At 30.8% G+C, this 18,487-nt stretch overlaps 2 protein-coding genes and 1 pseudogene across 4 annotated transcripts; all 3 read left to right on the top strand.

The window, feature by feature from the left end:
- The first annotated feature begins 1,417 nt into the window (after positions 1-1,417).
- Positions 1,418-3,742, top strand: LOC149891540 (uncharacterized). Of its 3 annotated transcripts, none has more exons than XM_090079576.1 (6): positions 1,418-1,813; positions 2,009-2,173; positions 2,393-2,641; positions 2,843-2,920; positions 3,150-3,451; positions 3,578-3,742. In XM_090079576.1, the coding sequence occupies exons 1-6, from the start codon at positions 1,738-1,740 to the stop codon at positions 3,596-3,598; spliced, it is 891 nt and encodes a 296-aa protein (XP_089935702.1). In that variant the 5' UTR covers positions 1,418-1,737; the 3' UTR covers positions 3,599-3,742. The 3 variants fall into 3 exon arrangements, with proteins under 3 accessions (XP_089935702.1, XP_089935703.1, XP_089935704.1); XM_090079577.1 differs by having other exon boundaries at positions 1,420-1,813; positions 2,879-2,920; XM_090079578.1 differs by lacking the exon at positions 2,843-2,920 and having other exon boundaries at positions 1,420-1,813.
- A 3,825-nt stretch (positions 3,743-7,567) lies between these two features.
- LOC145195427 (uncharacterized) lies at positions 7,568-10,075 on the top strand (annotated as a pseudogene).
- Positions 10,076-14,032: 3,957 nt separating this feature from the next.
- On the top strand, positions 14,033-18,142 carry LOC149891539 (uncharacterized). The gene is made up of 8 exons (XM_090077244.1): positions 14,033-14,298; positions 14,410-15,375; positions 15,505-15,648; positions 15,927-16,316; positions 16,465-16,749; positions 16,930-17,201; positions 17,328-17,597; positions 17,943-18,142. Exons 1-8 carry the CDS (start codon positions 14,033-14,035, stop codon positions 18,140-18,142), a joined length of 2,793 nt encoding a protein of 930 aa, XP_089933370.1.
- The last annotated feature ends 345 nt before the right edge of the window (positions 18,143-18,487 follow it).

Here is an 18,487-nt window from a genome sequence, read left to right as displayed (position 1 = left end):
TGTTTCTTATTTTAGAAGAAAAAATCTTACAAGTTTATAGCTCATTTCAGATTAATTTGACGAGTAAAACAAAAGTTTCGATTTCCCCTTATTAGAATGTAAAAACTTAGTCTCAAACTAAGTTTTTATTACTGAATGTGGTTTTTATCATATGGCGTCCTGTGCCACATTAGAAATTATGTTAAGTAGAAAGAAAAGTAGAACTTTTAAAGGGTCGAACCATTTACAGCATAAATTCGACGATCTAATCGTCTACAACATAATAAAAATAGAAAATAACTCTTTGTCGGAATATTTAATTCCGTTCCAGGATAGGTCGAATAATTTATGGTCGAAGCAAACCTTATTAAAAATGTAATTTTTCACCAGCGCGGCGTTTCAGGTTAAAATAGAGTAACCATAGGACAACCGACAATTTCAAGCAGCGGTTAGAATGCAATTTTTTGCCGTAAGAAAATCTCTGGCCCAAATTTATCTTTTAATTTAACCGAACCGTCAGAATCGTTTTTTGAAGAGTAGTGATCTTAACCGAAAATTTATTTCAAATAAAACAAATATCAATGATAATGTTTGGTTGTTAAAATTTTTTTTTCTCTTACACGTTTTTTAAAGAGAAAATATCCCTTTTCAGATTGTAAATGATACAACTCAAACAAATTAACTGGCAATTAAATGCCTTAGAATAAAATATTTAAGTGTCTGCTCTCCTCAATCAAACCACATGGCATTATAGGTTGCTAAACTTTGGAAAATTGGCATTTTTTTTTATCCAATGGTATTTTATGGCCTTTTACCTTTATTTTTGCATTTTGACACGTATTTATTTTGGAAAAAAAGTTGAAATTAATTTTTGCCCCTCAAGTATTTTTAAGGATAATAATAAACACCTTTTGACTTCCGATCCGAAGATTAACTAGTTGATTTCATTGATGAAGTTTGTTCAAAATAAAGTGACGGAATCATTTTGAAACAGCCGCGATATGAAAAAGGGCATTATTATGGCATTTTACATTCACGCTTTTGGCATTTGACATGTAAAAAATGTTGGCAACACTGAATATAATTGTCAATTAAAACGACTAAAATATGACGACTTGGAATGCTCGCTTCCACGTTTGAGACATTAAAACGATTTTCCTAGCCGCATTAAAAAAACTCTTGATGCTGGAGCCTTTTGATCCAAATGCTATATACAATAAATGCTATATAACATAAAAAACGAAGTTTTTTCCGTAAAACACGAAGTTTTTACCGTAAAAAGCGAAGAAAAAAAAAGTCCATTGCTATAAACATTCAAAAAATTCCGTTTTTAAGATAAAAACTTCGTTTTTAAATCCAATGCTATAAACGAACAAGGGAATCGCCTTTTCAGATAAAAAATGCGTTTTTTCGAAAAAAAACTTCAGATAGATTTTTGATCTCAATTTTAGATATTTTCTTCGTGATTTTTGGCGGCCATTGCTGGAACAACGTTAGCGCTTCAAAATCATTGAACATTCTTTGTTTGTGTTTTTATGTAGATATTTTATAGATAAAACTGAAAAGGATTTGGTAACTCCATAATAAAATAATTACTTAAAATCTGCATTTAATCGATATTCAGTTCCTTGTTGTTTTTCCTTGTTAGGTTTTCGATAGTAATTTTGGTTAAACAAATTTTTCATAATGTTTGACTAAAGAAAAGTATAAATAGTCAACAAATATGCCATATAATACACAAATACACAACAAAATAAAATGCTGTCTAAAGAACTTAAAATGATACTAGCAATAAAGATTAGAGAAAACAAAGAGGTTCTTCTTGGGAAGCTTGGTATGTTTTAATTAGCAAACTATTTAAATAAAAATATGTATAATTGCATTATATTTTATATATATATATATATAGGTAAGCTTTTTTAGGTATGATTCCTATTATAAAATAATATATTATTATAGAATATTTAGTATTTTACTATATAAGACTACATTATACTATATATTGATTATTTATTTCATCTACTTTTAGGTCCATCTATTACTATGAGGCATAGAAATAGAATTTGGGAAGACATAATGTCACATTTAAATAGTTTAGGGGCAAAAATTGAAGATATCAACCAGCTACGTAGTAGAGAGTGGGATTATTTGCGAAGAGCTACAATGCAAAATTTTGCTAAGAGTCTAAAAACAGGTATAGTTTTGTTATATATATATATATTTATATATGTCTGTGTGTGTGTATATGTATATATATATATATATATATATATATATATATATATATATATATATATATATATATATATATATATATATATATATATATATATATATATATATATATAATTAAATATTTTTGTATATATATATTATATATACAAATATATATATATAATTTTTTTTTTTTAAGGTGCTGCAGGGAGACAACTAACAGAATTAGATAATGTTGTTTTAGACATTATTGACAGGAAGTCAATAAATGTATCTGGAATCGATGTTCCTGATTTTAATATCTCTTTTTGTACAACAGATGATGCATTGTCATCCACTCCCAACCAACTTTCCACTCCCACTGCCACCCTTTCTTCATCAAGTAAAGAAGTAAACTTTACTTTGAAACAATCTTCTGATACAGCTTCTTTTATTTCGTCTATGTCTGGTATATTTTTCTTTGTTGGTTAAGACTAGTTGTGTTATAAAATACATATACATATATATATATATATATATATATATATATATATATATATATATATATATATATATATATATATATATATATATATATATATATATATATATATATATATATATATTTCTATTTCTATAGTTTATAGAGTTAATTGATTGTTTATATTAGATGCAAGATTTGATTGTATGTCCTCCCCTAATTTAGACAATACCACTCTTGTTAGTGACAGTTGTCAGATACTTCAAGGTAATGCAATTTATAAATTAATTTTTTTTAAATCTCAGTTGTTTAATTTAGTTAATTGTAGGTTTTAGACTTATAATTATATAACAGACAACATCAATTTGTGCTTAATTTTTACACAACTAGTATTTCCAAAACCATTAAAAACTTCTTATTTTTAAAGGAATCTAAACCACCTTTCTTATTATTTTAGTTAACTGATCTTGTTTTGACACCTAGAATTAAATTTTAGATTCAATTCAAAATAAACCATCAAGGGGGGCATTAAAAAAGTTAAAAAGAAAACAAGCTAGAGAAAGTCTCCTGGTAGATGGAAGTTTTAAAAAATTGAAAGTAAGTGTTTTACGGTTAGAAAAAGAAAGATTAAAAAAAGAACAAGAATTAAGAGTAAAACTTCTGAAATTGGACGTTGCTCTCAGACAACAGCAAATTCGAAAAGAAAAGGCTTTAACAATATATTACACAACAGCAACAAAGCTAATGAATGAGAAATTGCAACCTTCAAACCAGCAACATTTTGTAAATACAGAAACGGTATTTTAAAATTAATTTGTAATAATATTTAGTATGACTTTATCATTAACAAATTTTTTGTATTTAGTATAACTTGTAGCTTGTATTTAGTATAACTTTATCATTAACAAATTTTTTTTGTTTTAGGAGGAAATTCTTGAGCATTAAGAGAAGAGCTACATCATAATTTTATGTTAAATTTGGAAAAATTTGTATAACTATATTTAAACATTCACCTTGAAGGTATTTAACTGTAAAGCCATGACCAATTACATTTTTTAGTAACAATAAAAATATAACTTCAACCTGAAATTGTTCTTGTTATTTCATTTTTTTTTATCACCATTACCTTACAGTAATAAGTTCTGTAAAACTTCACACAAACATTAAGACCAATGCTGTTGCGATGTGAAATAGATACAAGCATCACAACTATATATAACTATATATAAGGTATTGCATTGGCTAGTGGTTGATTTTAAAATTTAAACAAAACAATATCTTTCATATTTTAAATTTATTTTGTAATCTAGTTTAATATTAATACGATCATATCTTAATTTTATGCTATTAAGCATTTTTTACCTTTTTAAAATACTCTTAATAAGAATTGCTCCTAACAACAAAAGCTAACAAATCTCCTAATTTTTTTTAAGCGTGTTCTATAAAAAAACAAAATACACATACTATATAAAAACAGATATAAACATATATTTTTATGGTCTAATATTTTATAAAAATTTCTTGCATTTATTAAAAAGTCATTGTGTGAATTTTTTTCCAATTTTAATTCAACTAATTTAGGCACAAATCTATGATCCATGTCCAAACTATTTTGATAGATCCTATGCTCTAGAGCAAATTGTATATGAATTTTTAAACAATACTTTTAAGTAAAGTAGTTAAGTAGCTGTAATCGTCTATTCAAAGCTCCATCATTCTGATTTTCTTGAGCTAGATTTTCATCAGCTTGTTCTTCTTCGCGTTCTTCAAAGTCATTACCATTGTCTCCATGTTGAATACACAAGTTATGGATAACAAATCCACACATGATAAGCTTAGAGGCATCTTCGACCTTATGCAAACGAATTCCAGTTTTCAAAGCATAAAACCTGTTTTTGACAATGCCAAAACATCGCTCAATTATGTTTCTAGTTTTTCTCTGTGCTTTGTTGAAACGTTTTTGAGCTCCGTCTGGATCACCAGGAAAAGGTGGAATTAACCATTCTCGACATGGGTACGCAGAGTCAGCCAAAATTACAGCTCCATTAAATGGAAGCTCTCCAATTTCAAACTTGTTCCATAGGTTACAATTTCTTAGAACCTAATAGTAGTAAAATCACAATATTTAAATTTACTGTAAGTTACATTATAATACATTATATTAGTTAGTCTAAGTTACATTTTAATTAGCAATCATAATAGTTCAAATAGTATGTTCAATATGAACATACCGAAGAATGTCACGTACTAGTTGAATACCCAGCATTAGTGAACTAACAGTTGTAAAATATAACTTAGTGACAGGCTTACATGTGCATCATGCCACCTTCCTGGACTGTTGGTCGATGCATAAAATATGGACGTGTCGGGTCCACATACTGCCATTGCATTTATGCTATGGACATGATGGCGATTGATTAGAGAATCTTCATCTGCTTGAGGAGGGTTAGAAAGGAGTATATGAGACCCATCCAGAACACCACATACGCACGGAAAACCTCCGATTTCCATAAACTTTTGTGGAAGAGTGGAGCAATCATTCGGCCATTTTATGATCTCTTGTCGAATCTAATCTTATAAGATAACAATTTTTCTCTTTACTAAACTTAGTTTTTAATTTTCACACTAAAATAAAAATAATAAGCAACTTTATATGACATTGTAAAACTTTCAATAGTTTTATTAACTTAATACACTAACATTGAAAATAGCTTCTCCTACACTGTGTATAATACGATAAATTGTGTTGGTAGAGATTCCATGACAGTCTCTGAGAACATGAAAAAAAACATTTGTGCCAATAAAATGAAGAAATACCATTATCTGGAAACGTACTGAAATGCTTTTATTTCGCTTAGTATAATGTTGCAAATCATCTTTAAGCCTAGTTTCTAAAAAATCTAATACAGCTCTTGGTACTCGATACTGTTCTCGAAAAACGTTGTCAGAAACATCTTCGTTAAAAAAGCGACCATTAAACTAAAATGAAATTGAAAAACAAAACAAAAATATAATTTCTGCGCATATTTAGTATGATTTCTGATTTTGTTCGATAAAAAATCATTAAAAAAAAACATCAAAATTTATTAATTTTAAGTAATGTTTTAAACACCAACCTCTCGAGGCAATCGGTGGCGAAGCTCATTTTCTGCAACTTCGAAATCTAAGTCTTCATCCGAAAAAATTAAATCCATGTTCCTATTTTAATTTTACACAGTTTTTTAAACACCAAATAATAGAATGTAAAAATATTTATAAAAATAGAATAGACAGCACAGCCTACTTTATAACTAATAAAATTTGTTAAGTAGGCCTACTTAATAAAAATAAAAAAATTGTTGTTATCAATGACGTGAACGGATAAAAAAAATTCGTGAATTTTAGTGACGTATACGTTTTATGCTTTATAGCAATGGCCGAAAAAAATACAAACAGCGATAAATTCCTCGAGATTACGAACTTTTTTTCGTACGTGAAAAATTGCGTTTTTACGAAAGATTTTTTTTCTCGAAAAAAACTTCGAATTGTTTATAGCATTGGCCCCAGTTGTAGATTTTTATATCACGGCCGTTTTAATAATAGTTCTATTCTCAAAATTAACTTTGACTTTTTGTGCTAGAATTCTGTCAAATACTTTGCTAACTCAAAAGCTAAAAGAATTTTATTACATTATAAAAAATTTTTTTTTTATGTTTCGACTCTAAAAAGGTTTTCAGAACTCGATTCTTGCACTGGGGCGCCATAAAAAATTGACTAATAGAAAATGTGAAATGTTCAGCTTTTTAAACAAATTTTATTTTATCAATTTAATCTAGATTATTTTTTACCACCATAATAGAGTCTAAGAAATCATTTGAAATGCGAGTACGTAGATGGCTATAAACCAAAGCGAATCCAGAGCACGGTACATAGGAACATACTCTAAGACCTTGCAACACATCCCCAGAAATTTTATTTTTGATTATCATTAGAAAATATTTCCTCATTCAGAAAATGTAAACGACAACTTTTTTAGTGGGGGCCTGGGGAGAAAACACATATTTTAGGGCAGTGTCCAGGAATTTTGTTGTTCAAGATAGGTAACTAAGAAGCATGTGGCATACTCAAATTTTTAGTATGTTGATACTGGTAGCAAATGAGGATGACTTGCAAAAAATTTGGGTAATTGGAGCTAAACCAACCCCGCCTCGATCCCTAACTGCCCCCTTCCTAGAACTACGTCTCCTTTAATCGTAAAATTTTTTTTTTATTCTATCATAAACTAGATCAAAATTCATCGACAGATTTCAAATGTCATCAAAAAATCTCTTTTCGTTTAAGATTTATAACAATGCAAAGCTTAAAACTACCCCCTGAAATAATTTTAAATGGTCTCAACTTTTAAACGAAAATTTTTTTTTGATGTAATTAAAAATCTGTCGATGAACTTTGATCTAGTTTAATATAAAACAAGCAAAAAACTGAAAAGTGTTTTTAGGAACCATACCCTGGGGGGATTTGGGGGATCTTCTCGAACACCTCAAAATCGAGCCCATGCCCCATATTTAGATTTTCAGAAATGTTTGTGATAGATTTATCAATTTTTTTTTTAAAGTTTTTAAAAATTTTTGTTTAACATTGAAATTTACAGACAGATAAAAAAATTTTTATTACTTTCTACTTACATTTTTATTGAAATAAAAACAAAGCAAAGCAACCTTTAATTATTAATAATTAGTAAAAGCTAGCAGTTGCTAATTGTTAACAGTTGCATAATAACTCTTTGCACGCGTTGATATACGAACTGAAAGCATGTTTTTAGCCATTATGTTGACATGTGTTTATAGCCATTACATTGACATTTGATATGACCGATATATCATGCTAATATTATCAATCCATATCAGAAGTTTTTATTTGAAGCATTCATTTAAAATGCCTAAACATGCAAAAGAACATAGTGATTTTGTAAAAAAATTTTGCATTTGCTGCTTCAGGAAAGGCACGGATTTAAGACCAATAAATAATCCTGAAACAACTTATTTAAATCTAAGTAAAAAGAAAAATGACTACTCAAACCTTATCAAAACTATATTCTGGAAAGATTATTCAGCGGATAATCCTGACCTTCCTACCATGCTTTGCTAAAAATGTAGAAAAAGGCTTGCAGGGACTGATCCTTACTTCATTATGCGGCCGTGTTATGAAGGTAATTATAACTATATTGATGTTTAGTTTACTTAATTTAAAATTTAGTTTCGCTATTTTAGTCATTATAGTTGCTATACATGTGCTATAAAATTTAGACCTGAATACCAGAGTTATTGGAGGGAAAAAATGTGAATGTTTTATTTGTGAAAATGGGCGCAAATCAAAAATGGAAAAAATATTGGCTCCTATGGTTGAATGTGTTTCGGGAAATCTTGTTTATCAAGGCGCTGAAGATGTTTCAAATAAACCTGCAGAAAGACTAGTTTGTCAACATTGCTATGCCCAAGTGGGACAAGGAGTTTCACATCCCTGTACGAAATTAGAAAGACTAAAGAATTTGACTGCCATTTTAAAATCAACATCCCAAACAACGCAAGGAAAAGTTCTGTCCAGCTCTACCAAAGATTTCAGCACAAATGTCTCAGAGAACACCTTAGCTTTGAAAACCTTTGGTCCGAAGCAACTCACTGTCTCTTTCGGAAAGTCTGAGGTTAAGAAACCTTTCTTTTCTTTAGATAAATTGAACAAACTTCAATTAAAACTGCATTCCAGGTAAGTTTTTGTTGCTTAAAAATACTTTTAAAAATAAATTTGTTATGAGTTTAAAGCCAATTTTTATAATAACTTTATTATGATTTCTAAGTAATCGCAACATGATTGAAGTTGCACGATTTCTGAGAAATGAGGCAGGACGAAAAAGTGTGGAATCTGGTTTCAATATTAAACTGATTGAGAACAACAAAATAATTGGAAAATTATTCAATTGTGATAAACTCCCATTGCTATTAGAATTAAAGGAAAGCGAAGAGGTAAGTAAACTATTTCCAAAAAAAAATTTTTATAGCTAGATTGCAATTTGTATTATTCATTTTGATTTTTTATGAATGTATAGTCGGTAGAAAAAGATACTCCTATTGTGTATTGCACTCGTAGCAATGGTACTTCATCACAGAAGTCAAGAAACAAATGATGTTGATATCAAATTAGGTGAAGATGGAGGGCAGGGATTCCTAAAAGTTACACTGTCAATAACCCTAAAACCAGAGCTAAAAAAATAATAAAATTCCAGAGAAACTGAGCAAGTGTGACGGATATGCGTGCAAAGATTTTAAAGATTCAAGCGTCCACAAAACTATTATATTGGCCATTTTCCCTTCATTGAACGAAAAAAACCATAATTTGCGGTTAATATTGGATAAGCTAAACACTTCATCCTTAGATTACACAGTATCTGAAGATCTAAAGGTTTTGCTTCAATTGGTTGGAAAACAAATTGCAACATCAAAACACCCTTGTCCGTATTGCAATGACGTCATCTCCTGACTTTCAAAAAGCTGATTATTATACTCTAGAGTCTTTGTGTACATTGTACGACCAATGGATGGCTGATGGTGCAAATTTAAAAAAAGCAAAAAATTACACTAATGTTGTTAACCCCCCGTTATTAACAGGCAACAAAAACAAAAAAATACTAGAACTTGTAAATATTCCTGGACTACATATACTGCTAGGTGTTGTAGACAAAATTTTAAAAGAGATTGAAAAAAATTTATTTGAAAACAAGAACTGTGGGTTACAGTTTGTTAACCAATATCTGTCTAAAATAAACATCTGCAGAGTGTCCTACCAAGGGCAGCATCGTTTGGAAGGCAATGCTTGTCATAAATTGCTTAAAAACATAGACAGCTTTGAACTGTTTTTTCAAGAGTTTAGTCTTGGAGTTTCCGCTGCCAAATATATTAAGGTACTTAGAGATTTTGAAAAAATAGTCCATGGTTGTTTTGGAAAATCATTATGCTCCACGTATGTTAAAGATCTAGAGGAGTTCTCTACGAGCTATAGAAATCTAAGGGCTACAATTCCTTTGAAGGTACACATAATTGAGCAACATGTTATTGAATTTATCAACATGAAAGGTGGAGTCTTTGGTATGATAAATAACTTTTAAATTTGATTAAAAATAATTTATAATCTTAGTAATTAAATACTCTATTTCAACAGTTGAAGCGTAGAATTTGCATAATTTACGATGAATATTTATTAAATAAACTTGCATTTCTTTTGTACTTCTACTATTCTATAGGCTTAGGTTACTGGACTGAACAAGCTCTCGAATCCATTTATCAGGATTTCAATCAGTTTTGGCGAATGAGAAAAGTTGGAGAGCACAGCCCAAACTATATAGAGGCACTGAAAAACGCGGTTGTTGCTTACAACTACAAGCACTTTTAAAGTAGCTTTCTCTTTGCAGGAATGTAGTTTGTAAAAAGTAAAGTGTTAAATCTCCTATGAACAAACTTTTAGTATGACTTTGAAATATAAAATATCAATCATAATGTAACCATAAAAATCAGAGTATTTTTTTTTTTTAATGTAATAAATAATTGTAGCAAACCCTTCTCGACCCCTAATAGCCCTCCCCAGGGTATGGTTCCTAAAAACACTTTTCAGTTTTTTGCTTGTTTTATATTAAACTAGATCAAAGTTCATCGACAGATTTTTAATTACATCAAAAAAAAATTTTCGTTTAAAAGTTGAGACCATTTAAAATTATTTCAGGGGGTAGTTTTAAGCTTTGCATTGTTATAAATCTTAAACGAAAAGAGATTTTTTGATGACATTTGAAATCTGTCGATGAATTTTGATCTAGTTTATGATAGAATAAAAAAAAAATTTTACGATTAAAGGAGACGTAGTTCTAGGAAGGGGGCAGTTAGGGATCGAGGCGGGGTTGGTTTAGCTCCAATTACCCAAATTTTTTGCAAGTCATCCTCATTTGCTACCAGTATCAACATACTAAAAATTTGAGTATGCCACATGCTTCTTAGTTACCTATCTTGAACAACAAAATTCCTGGACACTGCCCTAAAATATGTGTTTTCTCCCCAGGCCCCCACTAAAAAAGTTGTCGTTTACATTTTCTGAATGAGGAAATATTTTCTAATGATAATCAAAAATAAAATTTCTGGGGATGTGTTGCAAGGTCTTAGAGTATGTTCCTATGCACCGTGAGAGAAATCACGTTCAACTTTTACGCTAGAGAACGCTGCACCATAAACTACTTACGAGATTTCATAGAGCTGATTCCATTTCGTTTTCTGGTTTTTCTTCCAGTACGCAAGAATGTTGAATCAACGTCTAATGACACTCGTGGTTCATTAAGAGTCCATTTTAAAATTAATTGACGAATATCTTGATCTGATTCTAAAGCTGCATTAGCAACACCTTGTCTGGTTCCTCCTCCAGTATATTCAATGAAACGGCGTACTTTTTCAGCATCAATTTCTTCTGAGTTCATCGGAATCATCTCTTCAGAAGTATTTGAGGAATATGACACTTTTAATTGCATGGATTCTTCTGTTGATGAAGAACTTGATTTTTTTCGTTGAGTACAAAGTTTTTGATGGATTTTGATTAGCTGTATAATTCCTCTATTCAACATTTCTGTATTAAACAGTTGATGACCAGATGTAAAGCGAAATCTAGGATCCAGAACTAAAGCAGCAATAAATGCTTCCATTTAAAAAAAACTTGTTCTCGTGTATTAATTGCGTTTGTCAGTAGCATTTTTAATCCCAAATCACCTGCTGGAACGTCCTCAATTTCTATTTTCATTTGAATCCATCGAACGTAGAATTCACTAATTGATAATTTTGCGGATTGAAAATCCATCATAGCCGAATGTATTGGTAAAAATGCATCGAAATATTAATCTATTAAACTCCATGAAGCATCATTTAATTTTAATTGGTCGTGTCTTAGCCTTTGATATGCTTCTGCGTTGGTATGGAAATCTTCTATCATCAAAAACGTGGAATCCCAGCATGGTTCAATGTCTACACGAGGTTTTTTTAGATTTTTAAATGTTTGAATATATGCTACTTTTTTGGATTCGATAGCAACTTTTCTGATGTTATTTAATGCATCTTCAAACATTGATGTTACGTCCTTAGCAGCTAGTTGACACACATGTGCGCCACAAAACATGGCTGAACAGAACGATCCAACTGATTTTTCAACACAAACAGTGTGGGCTTCACTATAATTCCCTTCTTCATTCTCTAAAGCGCCAATATCAATTTCCTCGTCTTCGAAATCTATAAATTCGTCACCATAAATTTCAAGGATCACTTTCATTTGAACTTGTGCATTTTGAAGAAATTTTGAAGCCTTCGTCATGTTCTTTCCTTGATCTGTGCAAGTTGCGTAGATATCATTAGCATATTTTCGAACTTTTCCAATTACATTTTCTAACTAAGCAGCTAAAATTTCGCCAAACTGTCGACCTTCTTGAGTAAGTATGCCTAAGGTTCTGTCAGCTATTTGCCCGTCCTTCACATATCTACAGCTAACTCCAAACACGTTTCTTCCATATCGCGACGCACTATCAAACATCAAAGAGACAAGAACATTTTCAGTTTCTTCTCTTATGAGCGAAAAAATATTTTCACACGCAAGTTGAATGAAGCGTTTCATGCTGTGACGATTTATAACATTTTTGAATTCTTTGAGTGCATTTTTCACTAAAGACAATTGTCCGATTTCATCAGCTGACGCGAAAGACAAGTTATGGTTCATCATTAACTTAATCATATCTCTAATTAATTGATTTACATCAACATCCAGCTTGATTCGTTTAATTAATTGAATCTCATCGTCATTTCGATTCCTTGTAGCCGAAGTAGCTTCAACTAAGTCGATTTCGCCTGCTTTTTCTTTGTGTTTTCGAAGAAGGTGATCTTTGAGGTTACTTAACTTGCCTTTGTAAAATTTTTTTCATATTTTACACTTTCCTCCTTCTTTACTAATTTCAAATTGACTTTTCACTTGTTTATGCAAATTATTCTCCATATTTGTCTTTAAATCTTAAGGAAAACAAAAACAGTGACAAGAAAAAAGTTATTCCAAGATCTATTTATACCACAGGACAATCGTTTAAACCGCGAAAAATGAATAATTAGATTAATAATCGTTTTTTAATGCGGCTAGGAAAATCTTTTTAATGTCTCAAACGTGGAAGCGAGCATTCCAAGTCGTCATATTTTGGTCGTTTTAATTGACAATTATATTCAGTGTTGCCAACATTTTTTACATGTCAAATGCCAAAAGCGTGAATGTAAAATGCCATAATAATGCCCTTTTTCATATCGCGGCTGTTTCAAAATGATTCCGTCACTTTATTTTGAACAAACTTCATCAATGAAATCAACTAGTTAATCTTCGGATCGGAAGTCAAAAGGTGTTTATTATTATCCTTAAAAATACTTGAGGGGCAAAAATTAATTTCAACTTTTTTTCCAAAATAAATACGTGTCAAAATGCAAAAATAAAGGTAAAAGGCCATAAAATACCATTGGATAAAAAAAAATGCCAATTTTCCAAAGTTTAGCAACCTATAATGCCATGTGGTTTGATTGAGGAGAGCAGACACTTAAATATTTTATTCTAAGGCATTTAATTGCCAGTTAATTTGTTTGAGTTGTATCATTTACAATCTGAAAAGGGATATTTTCTCTTTAAAAAACGTGTAAGAGAAAAAAAAATTTTAACAACCAAACATTATCATTGATATTTGTTTTATTTGAAATAAATTTTCGGTTAAGATCACTACTCTTCAAAAAACGATTCTGACGGTTCGGTTAAATTAAAAGATAAATTTGGGCCAGAGATTTTCTTACGGCAAAAAATTGCATTCTAACCGCTGCTTGAAATTGTCGGTTGTCCTATGGTTACTCTATTTTAACCTGAAACGCCGCGCTGGTGAAAAATTACATTTTTAATAAGGTTTGCTTCGACCATAAATTATTCGACCTATCCTGGAACGGAATTAAATATTCCGACAAAGAGTTATTTTCTATTTTTATTATGTTGTAGACGATTAGATCGTCGAATTTATGCTGTAAATGGTTCGACCCTTTAAAAGTTCTACTTTTCTTTCTACTTAACATAATTTCTAATGTGGCACAGGACGCCATATGATAAAAACCACATTCAGTAATAAAAACTTAGTTTGAGACTAAGTTTTTACATTCTAATAAGGGGAAATCGAAACTTTTGTTTTACTCGTCAAATTAATCTGAAATGAGCTATAAACTTGTAAGATTTTTTCTTCTAAAATAAGAAACAGCAAATGTCTCAGACATGAAATTATGTCAAAACACGAGGATAAAAACGTTTCGGACATATTTTATGTCGCCAGATAATATCTCAGACATAAAATTATGTCAAAGTAAGTTGGCAGAAAAGTATTTCGGACATATTTTATGTCGATGTAAAATTTGTCTGAAAATATGTCGACAGATCTGCCAGACATATTATGCCGTAACAACTCTGCCTATCCTTAAGGAGAAACTGCCTGATAAACTTTTAATTTTAATTTCTAGAAAATTTTCCGGAGAGTTGTGGACTTTAGATAGACTTTTACAATATTACAATGAAGAATTACAAGCTAAAGAGTATTGTGGCAAATATCTTTTATAATCAAATTATGATAAAAATGAACATAAAAATTTTAAATATGATTCTTTAAACAAAAATGCATAGCAAAATTCTTCTCATAATTATAGAAACAAAAATAACTTTACAACATCAGGTTTTCATACACAAAATAGAAGAGCACCAGAACAAAGAATTTTACAACGTGTATATTGTTCAGAAAACCAAAGGCCTTCTCACTGTTTAAAAGTAACGAATTTAGATTCAAGAATTGAAATTCTAAAAAAGCAAAAGAGATGTTTCATCCATTTAAATTTAGGTCATATCTCAAAATTTTGTTATTTTAACTATTCATGTTTTCAATGCAATGGAAAACACCACATCTCTATTTGCAATAAGAAGCAAACCCAAACTAGTGCAACTCTTGTAGGTGTGTCTGATAGCATTTTGCTAAAGGCTAAGTGTTTTAATTCAGAGAGTGAGTGTGGAGTATTCAGAATATTATTTGATAGCGGTAGTCAGAGGTCTTATATTACCAAAGATGTATGTGAAAGATTGAAAGTTAAAACTATAAGGAAAGAAGCTATAATAATAAAAACATTCGGTCAATTTAATAATTCCAGGGTTAAAAAGCTCGATGTTGTTCAAATTAAGGTAAAACATAGAAATGCTAATTTGTATGTGTATGTCGAGGCTCTGTGTGTGCCAGTTATTTGTAGCCCTTTGCAGAGGCAAGAGATATCTCGAGCGTGTAAAAATTACCCGCATATTTCAAAATTAATTCTAGCTGATTATGATGATGGTTCCAAAGATTTTCCTATTGACTTTTTGGAAGGGTGTGATTTGTACCATAAATTTATGACAGGTAAGGTTATTAGAGGGGTTGAGGGCTGTCCTGTAGCTTCTTCCTCTGTTCTAGGATGGGTGTTAAGTGACTCAATGCATTCTGTAAATAATGTTAATAAGAAAGTAATCATGAATTTACACATTGATGCTAATTTAGTAGGGAGTGTGGAAGATGTGCGCAGTAAGATTGATGAACTAAGAAGTGATTTACAAAATTTTTGGAGTGTAGAGAAAATGGAATCTACTGATGAGTGTGTGATACATACATTCGAAAATGATATTATGCATAACGGTTAGAGATACGTAACTAAGCTTCCTTTTAAACCAGATCACGATTGTTTACCAGATAACTATAAAATTTGTGAGATTAAACTAAATAGGTTAAAAAAGCAATTGAGTGATAAGAATTTGTTAAGTGATTATGACGCTATTTTTAAAGAATACGAAACGAATAAAATTATTGAAATAGTACCTGACAATGAAATCGCTAAGGAATCAGGAAAAACACACTACCTAGCACACAGGCCAGTCGTCAGAAAAGATAAGGAAACTACTAAGATTTGATGCTTCCTGTTTTAACAATGGATTGTCCTTGAATGATTGTCTTTATTCAGGGCCAAATCTGTTATCCAAAATATTTGATGTACTACTGCGATTCCGATTAAATTATATTGCCATATTAGCAGACATTAAACAAGCTTTCTTAAATATAGAAATTTCTAGCGAGCATAAAGATTATTTAAGATTTCTCTGGTATAAAAATGTTGATGCAAAACAGGAACTCAGAATTGATTGTTTATAGGTTTTTAAGAGTAGTATTTGGACTGACTAGTAGCCCTTTTTTATTAAATGGAACAATAAGACATCACATTAAAAAACATGAAAAATCTAATGGAAAGTTTGTAAAAATATTCGTTGAAGATTTATACGTTGATGATGTTACATCTGGAACGGAAAGTGTAACGAAGGGTAAGGAATTTTATAAAAGTTCTAAAACAATTATGTCTGAAGTTGGTTTCAATTTAAGGAAATGGAAAACAAACAGCCAAGAACTACAAAACTATTTTGGTTTTAATGAGAAAATGATTAGAAATAATCTTGATGATAGCACTTACTTAGAAACAGAATTGGGTAAAAGTGATCATGAGTATAAAAAAGTTTTAGGAATTGAATGGGACTCGGAAAATGATGAGTTTATTTTCCAATTTAATGACTTTATACAATGTCACGGGAACTTAAAACAACAAAAAGGAATATCTTGAAAATTTCGGCATCAATCGATTAGGCATTGTTTCGCCTATAACAGCCAGACTAAAAACAATTTTTCAAATTTTGTGTAGAGATAAAAAGGAATGGGATGCGAGTGTGAGTGGAAAGATTGAGTTTAAGTGGAAAGAATTGTTGAGAAATGTTGAGAAGTTGAGTGTTTTAAGAGTAAAGAGATTTGCGTTTGTTAGAGTTGAGGAGAGAATAATTTCTGCTGAGTTACATGGATTTTGTGATAGCTCAAGAGAGATATATTGTGCAGTTGTTTATCTTAGAGTTAAGACGAGTGTTGCTGTGAGAGTATTTTTTTTGGCAGCCAAAACAAAGATAGCGCCATTGAAAGAGCTGTCTGTTCCTAGGTTAGAACTGTTGGGTTGTTTGCTGTTGAACAATTTAGTAGGATAAGTGAAACGAGTAATAGAAAATCGAGTAATTATTAATGTTAGTTGTTGGACAGATTCTGAAGTGACTTTGAATTGGATTAAAGGGAAGGAGAAAACTTGAAATCCTGGGGTGGAAAATCGTGTAGTTGTGATTAGGAAAGAGGTTGAGAGGAAGAAATGGAGGCATGTAGCAGGATTGGAGAATCCAGCAGATATTCCAACTGAAGTAGGATTGTTTGATGGTGAGAATAGTTTGAATGTGGATGAAGTTCTGATTGAGTCGAAGGGTGTTGATAGGATAAATGAGAGTAGAGTAAATATGGTTGGGGCTGCGAGTAGTGGTAATATTTGTGTTCTGATAGATATTAAGAAGTATAGCACATTGAACAGGCTTATAATTGTAACAGGATATGTAAACAGATTTGCAAGTAATTTGATAAAAACAATTAAGAAGAACAATGGAATAATTAAAGAAAACATGTTCACACTTGATGAATATGATATGGCATTTAATTTATGGTTATTAGTTGAATAGTTTTATTTACGAAATCAAGATAACTACAAGAAGCTAAGTTCATCCCTGAAGTTGTTCACTGACGAACAAAATATACTGCGATTAAAAGGACGATTTGGAAATTCGATACTAAGTTATAATGAAAAATATCCGATTATTTTACGTGATGGAATGCATAGCTATTTTACGGTGTTAATTATTCGTGACACCCATGAACGTGTTATGCATCATGGCATTAAAATGACATTAAGTCAAGTTAGAGCAAGGTTTTGGATTTTTAAAGGAAGAAAAACTGTCAAGAATGTTCTGCGTAAGTGTGTTATTTGCAAGAAGATTAATGGAAGAACAATGCTGCCTCCCCCAACTCCCAACAAATATTTCTATGTTTTCGTTTCAAGCTGTTGGTGTAGATTTTGCCGGACCCTTATACGTAAAAAATTATTTAAAAACTGATGCTGTATCTAAGATTTACGTTTTGATTTTGACCTGTGCGTCTAGTCGTGCTGCTCATCTGGAATTAACTCCTGACATGAAGATCCCTGCTTTCCTCCGAGCACTCAAACGCTTAATTGCACGCAGGGGCATACCTGATAGCATTACTTGTGACAATTTTAAAACATTTATTGAAGTAAAGAAGTTTTGTTTAAATAATAAGATTATTCAAAAGTTCATCCTACCTGCTTCCCTTGGTGGGGAGGATTTTATGAAAGATTGGTACGATCAGTTAAGATGCCACTGTTAAAGGTTATGGGAAAATCCCTCGTTACTTATGAAGAACTGCAAAAAATTTTATGCGATGTTGAAGAAGATAGCAAAAATAAAGATAAATCGAAAAAAAATGTCTGTGCTGTTTAAACCGAGTTGGGCAGAATGATGCGGCGCCCAGGTCAATTAATAAACGTCCAACCCGATAGGCAGCTCTTGATGGACAATGTCTAAGACAATTAAAGGACATATATTGTTGACAAGTCAACAGGGGGGAGTGTGTTAAAAGTGACAGTAAAAAATTAATTATTAAGAAGCATGTTGAAAGTGATATCTATTATTTAATTATTGTGTGTGGGTGTTGTTAAATGTGGTATTTGTAACTTAATTATTGTTATTATTGTTAATGGTCAATTTATTGGTGCGTGCTCTCCACAGACCTCTTTTTTATTATATATTCTGTTGGTGGAGCAGCATAGACACTCTTGCATTTAC

The sequence above is a fragment of the Hydra viridissima genome, unplaced genomic scaffold (genome assembly GCF_058129835.1).
Source record: "Hydra viridissima isolate aposymbiotic clone 2 unplaced genomic scaffold, HvirCarnegie_v1 scaffold_2, whole genome shotgun sequence".
Taxonomy (NCBI): Eukaryota; Metazoa; Cnidaria; class Hydrozoa; order Anthoathecata; family Hydridae; genus Hydra; species Hydra viridissima.
Note: the sequence above shows the minus strand (reverse complement) of the source record. Positions and strands in the feature narration are given on the sequence as shown.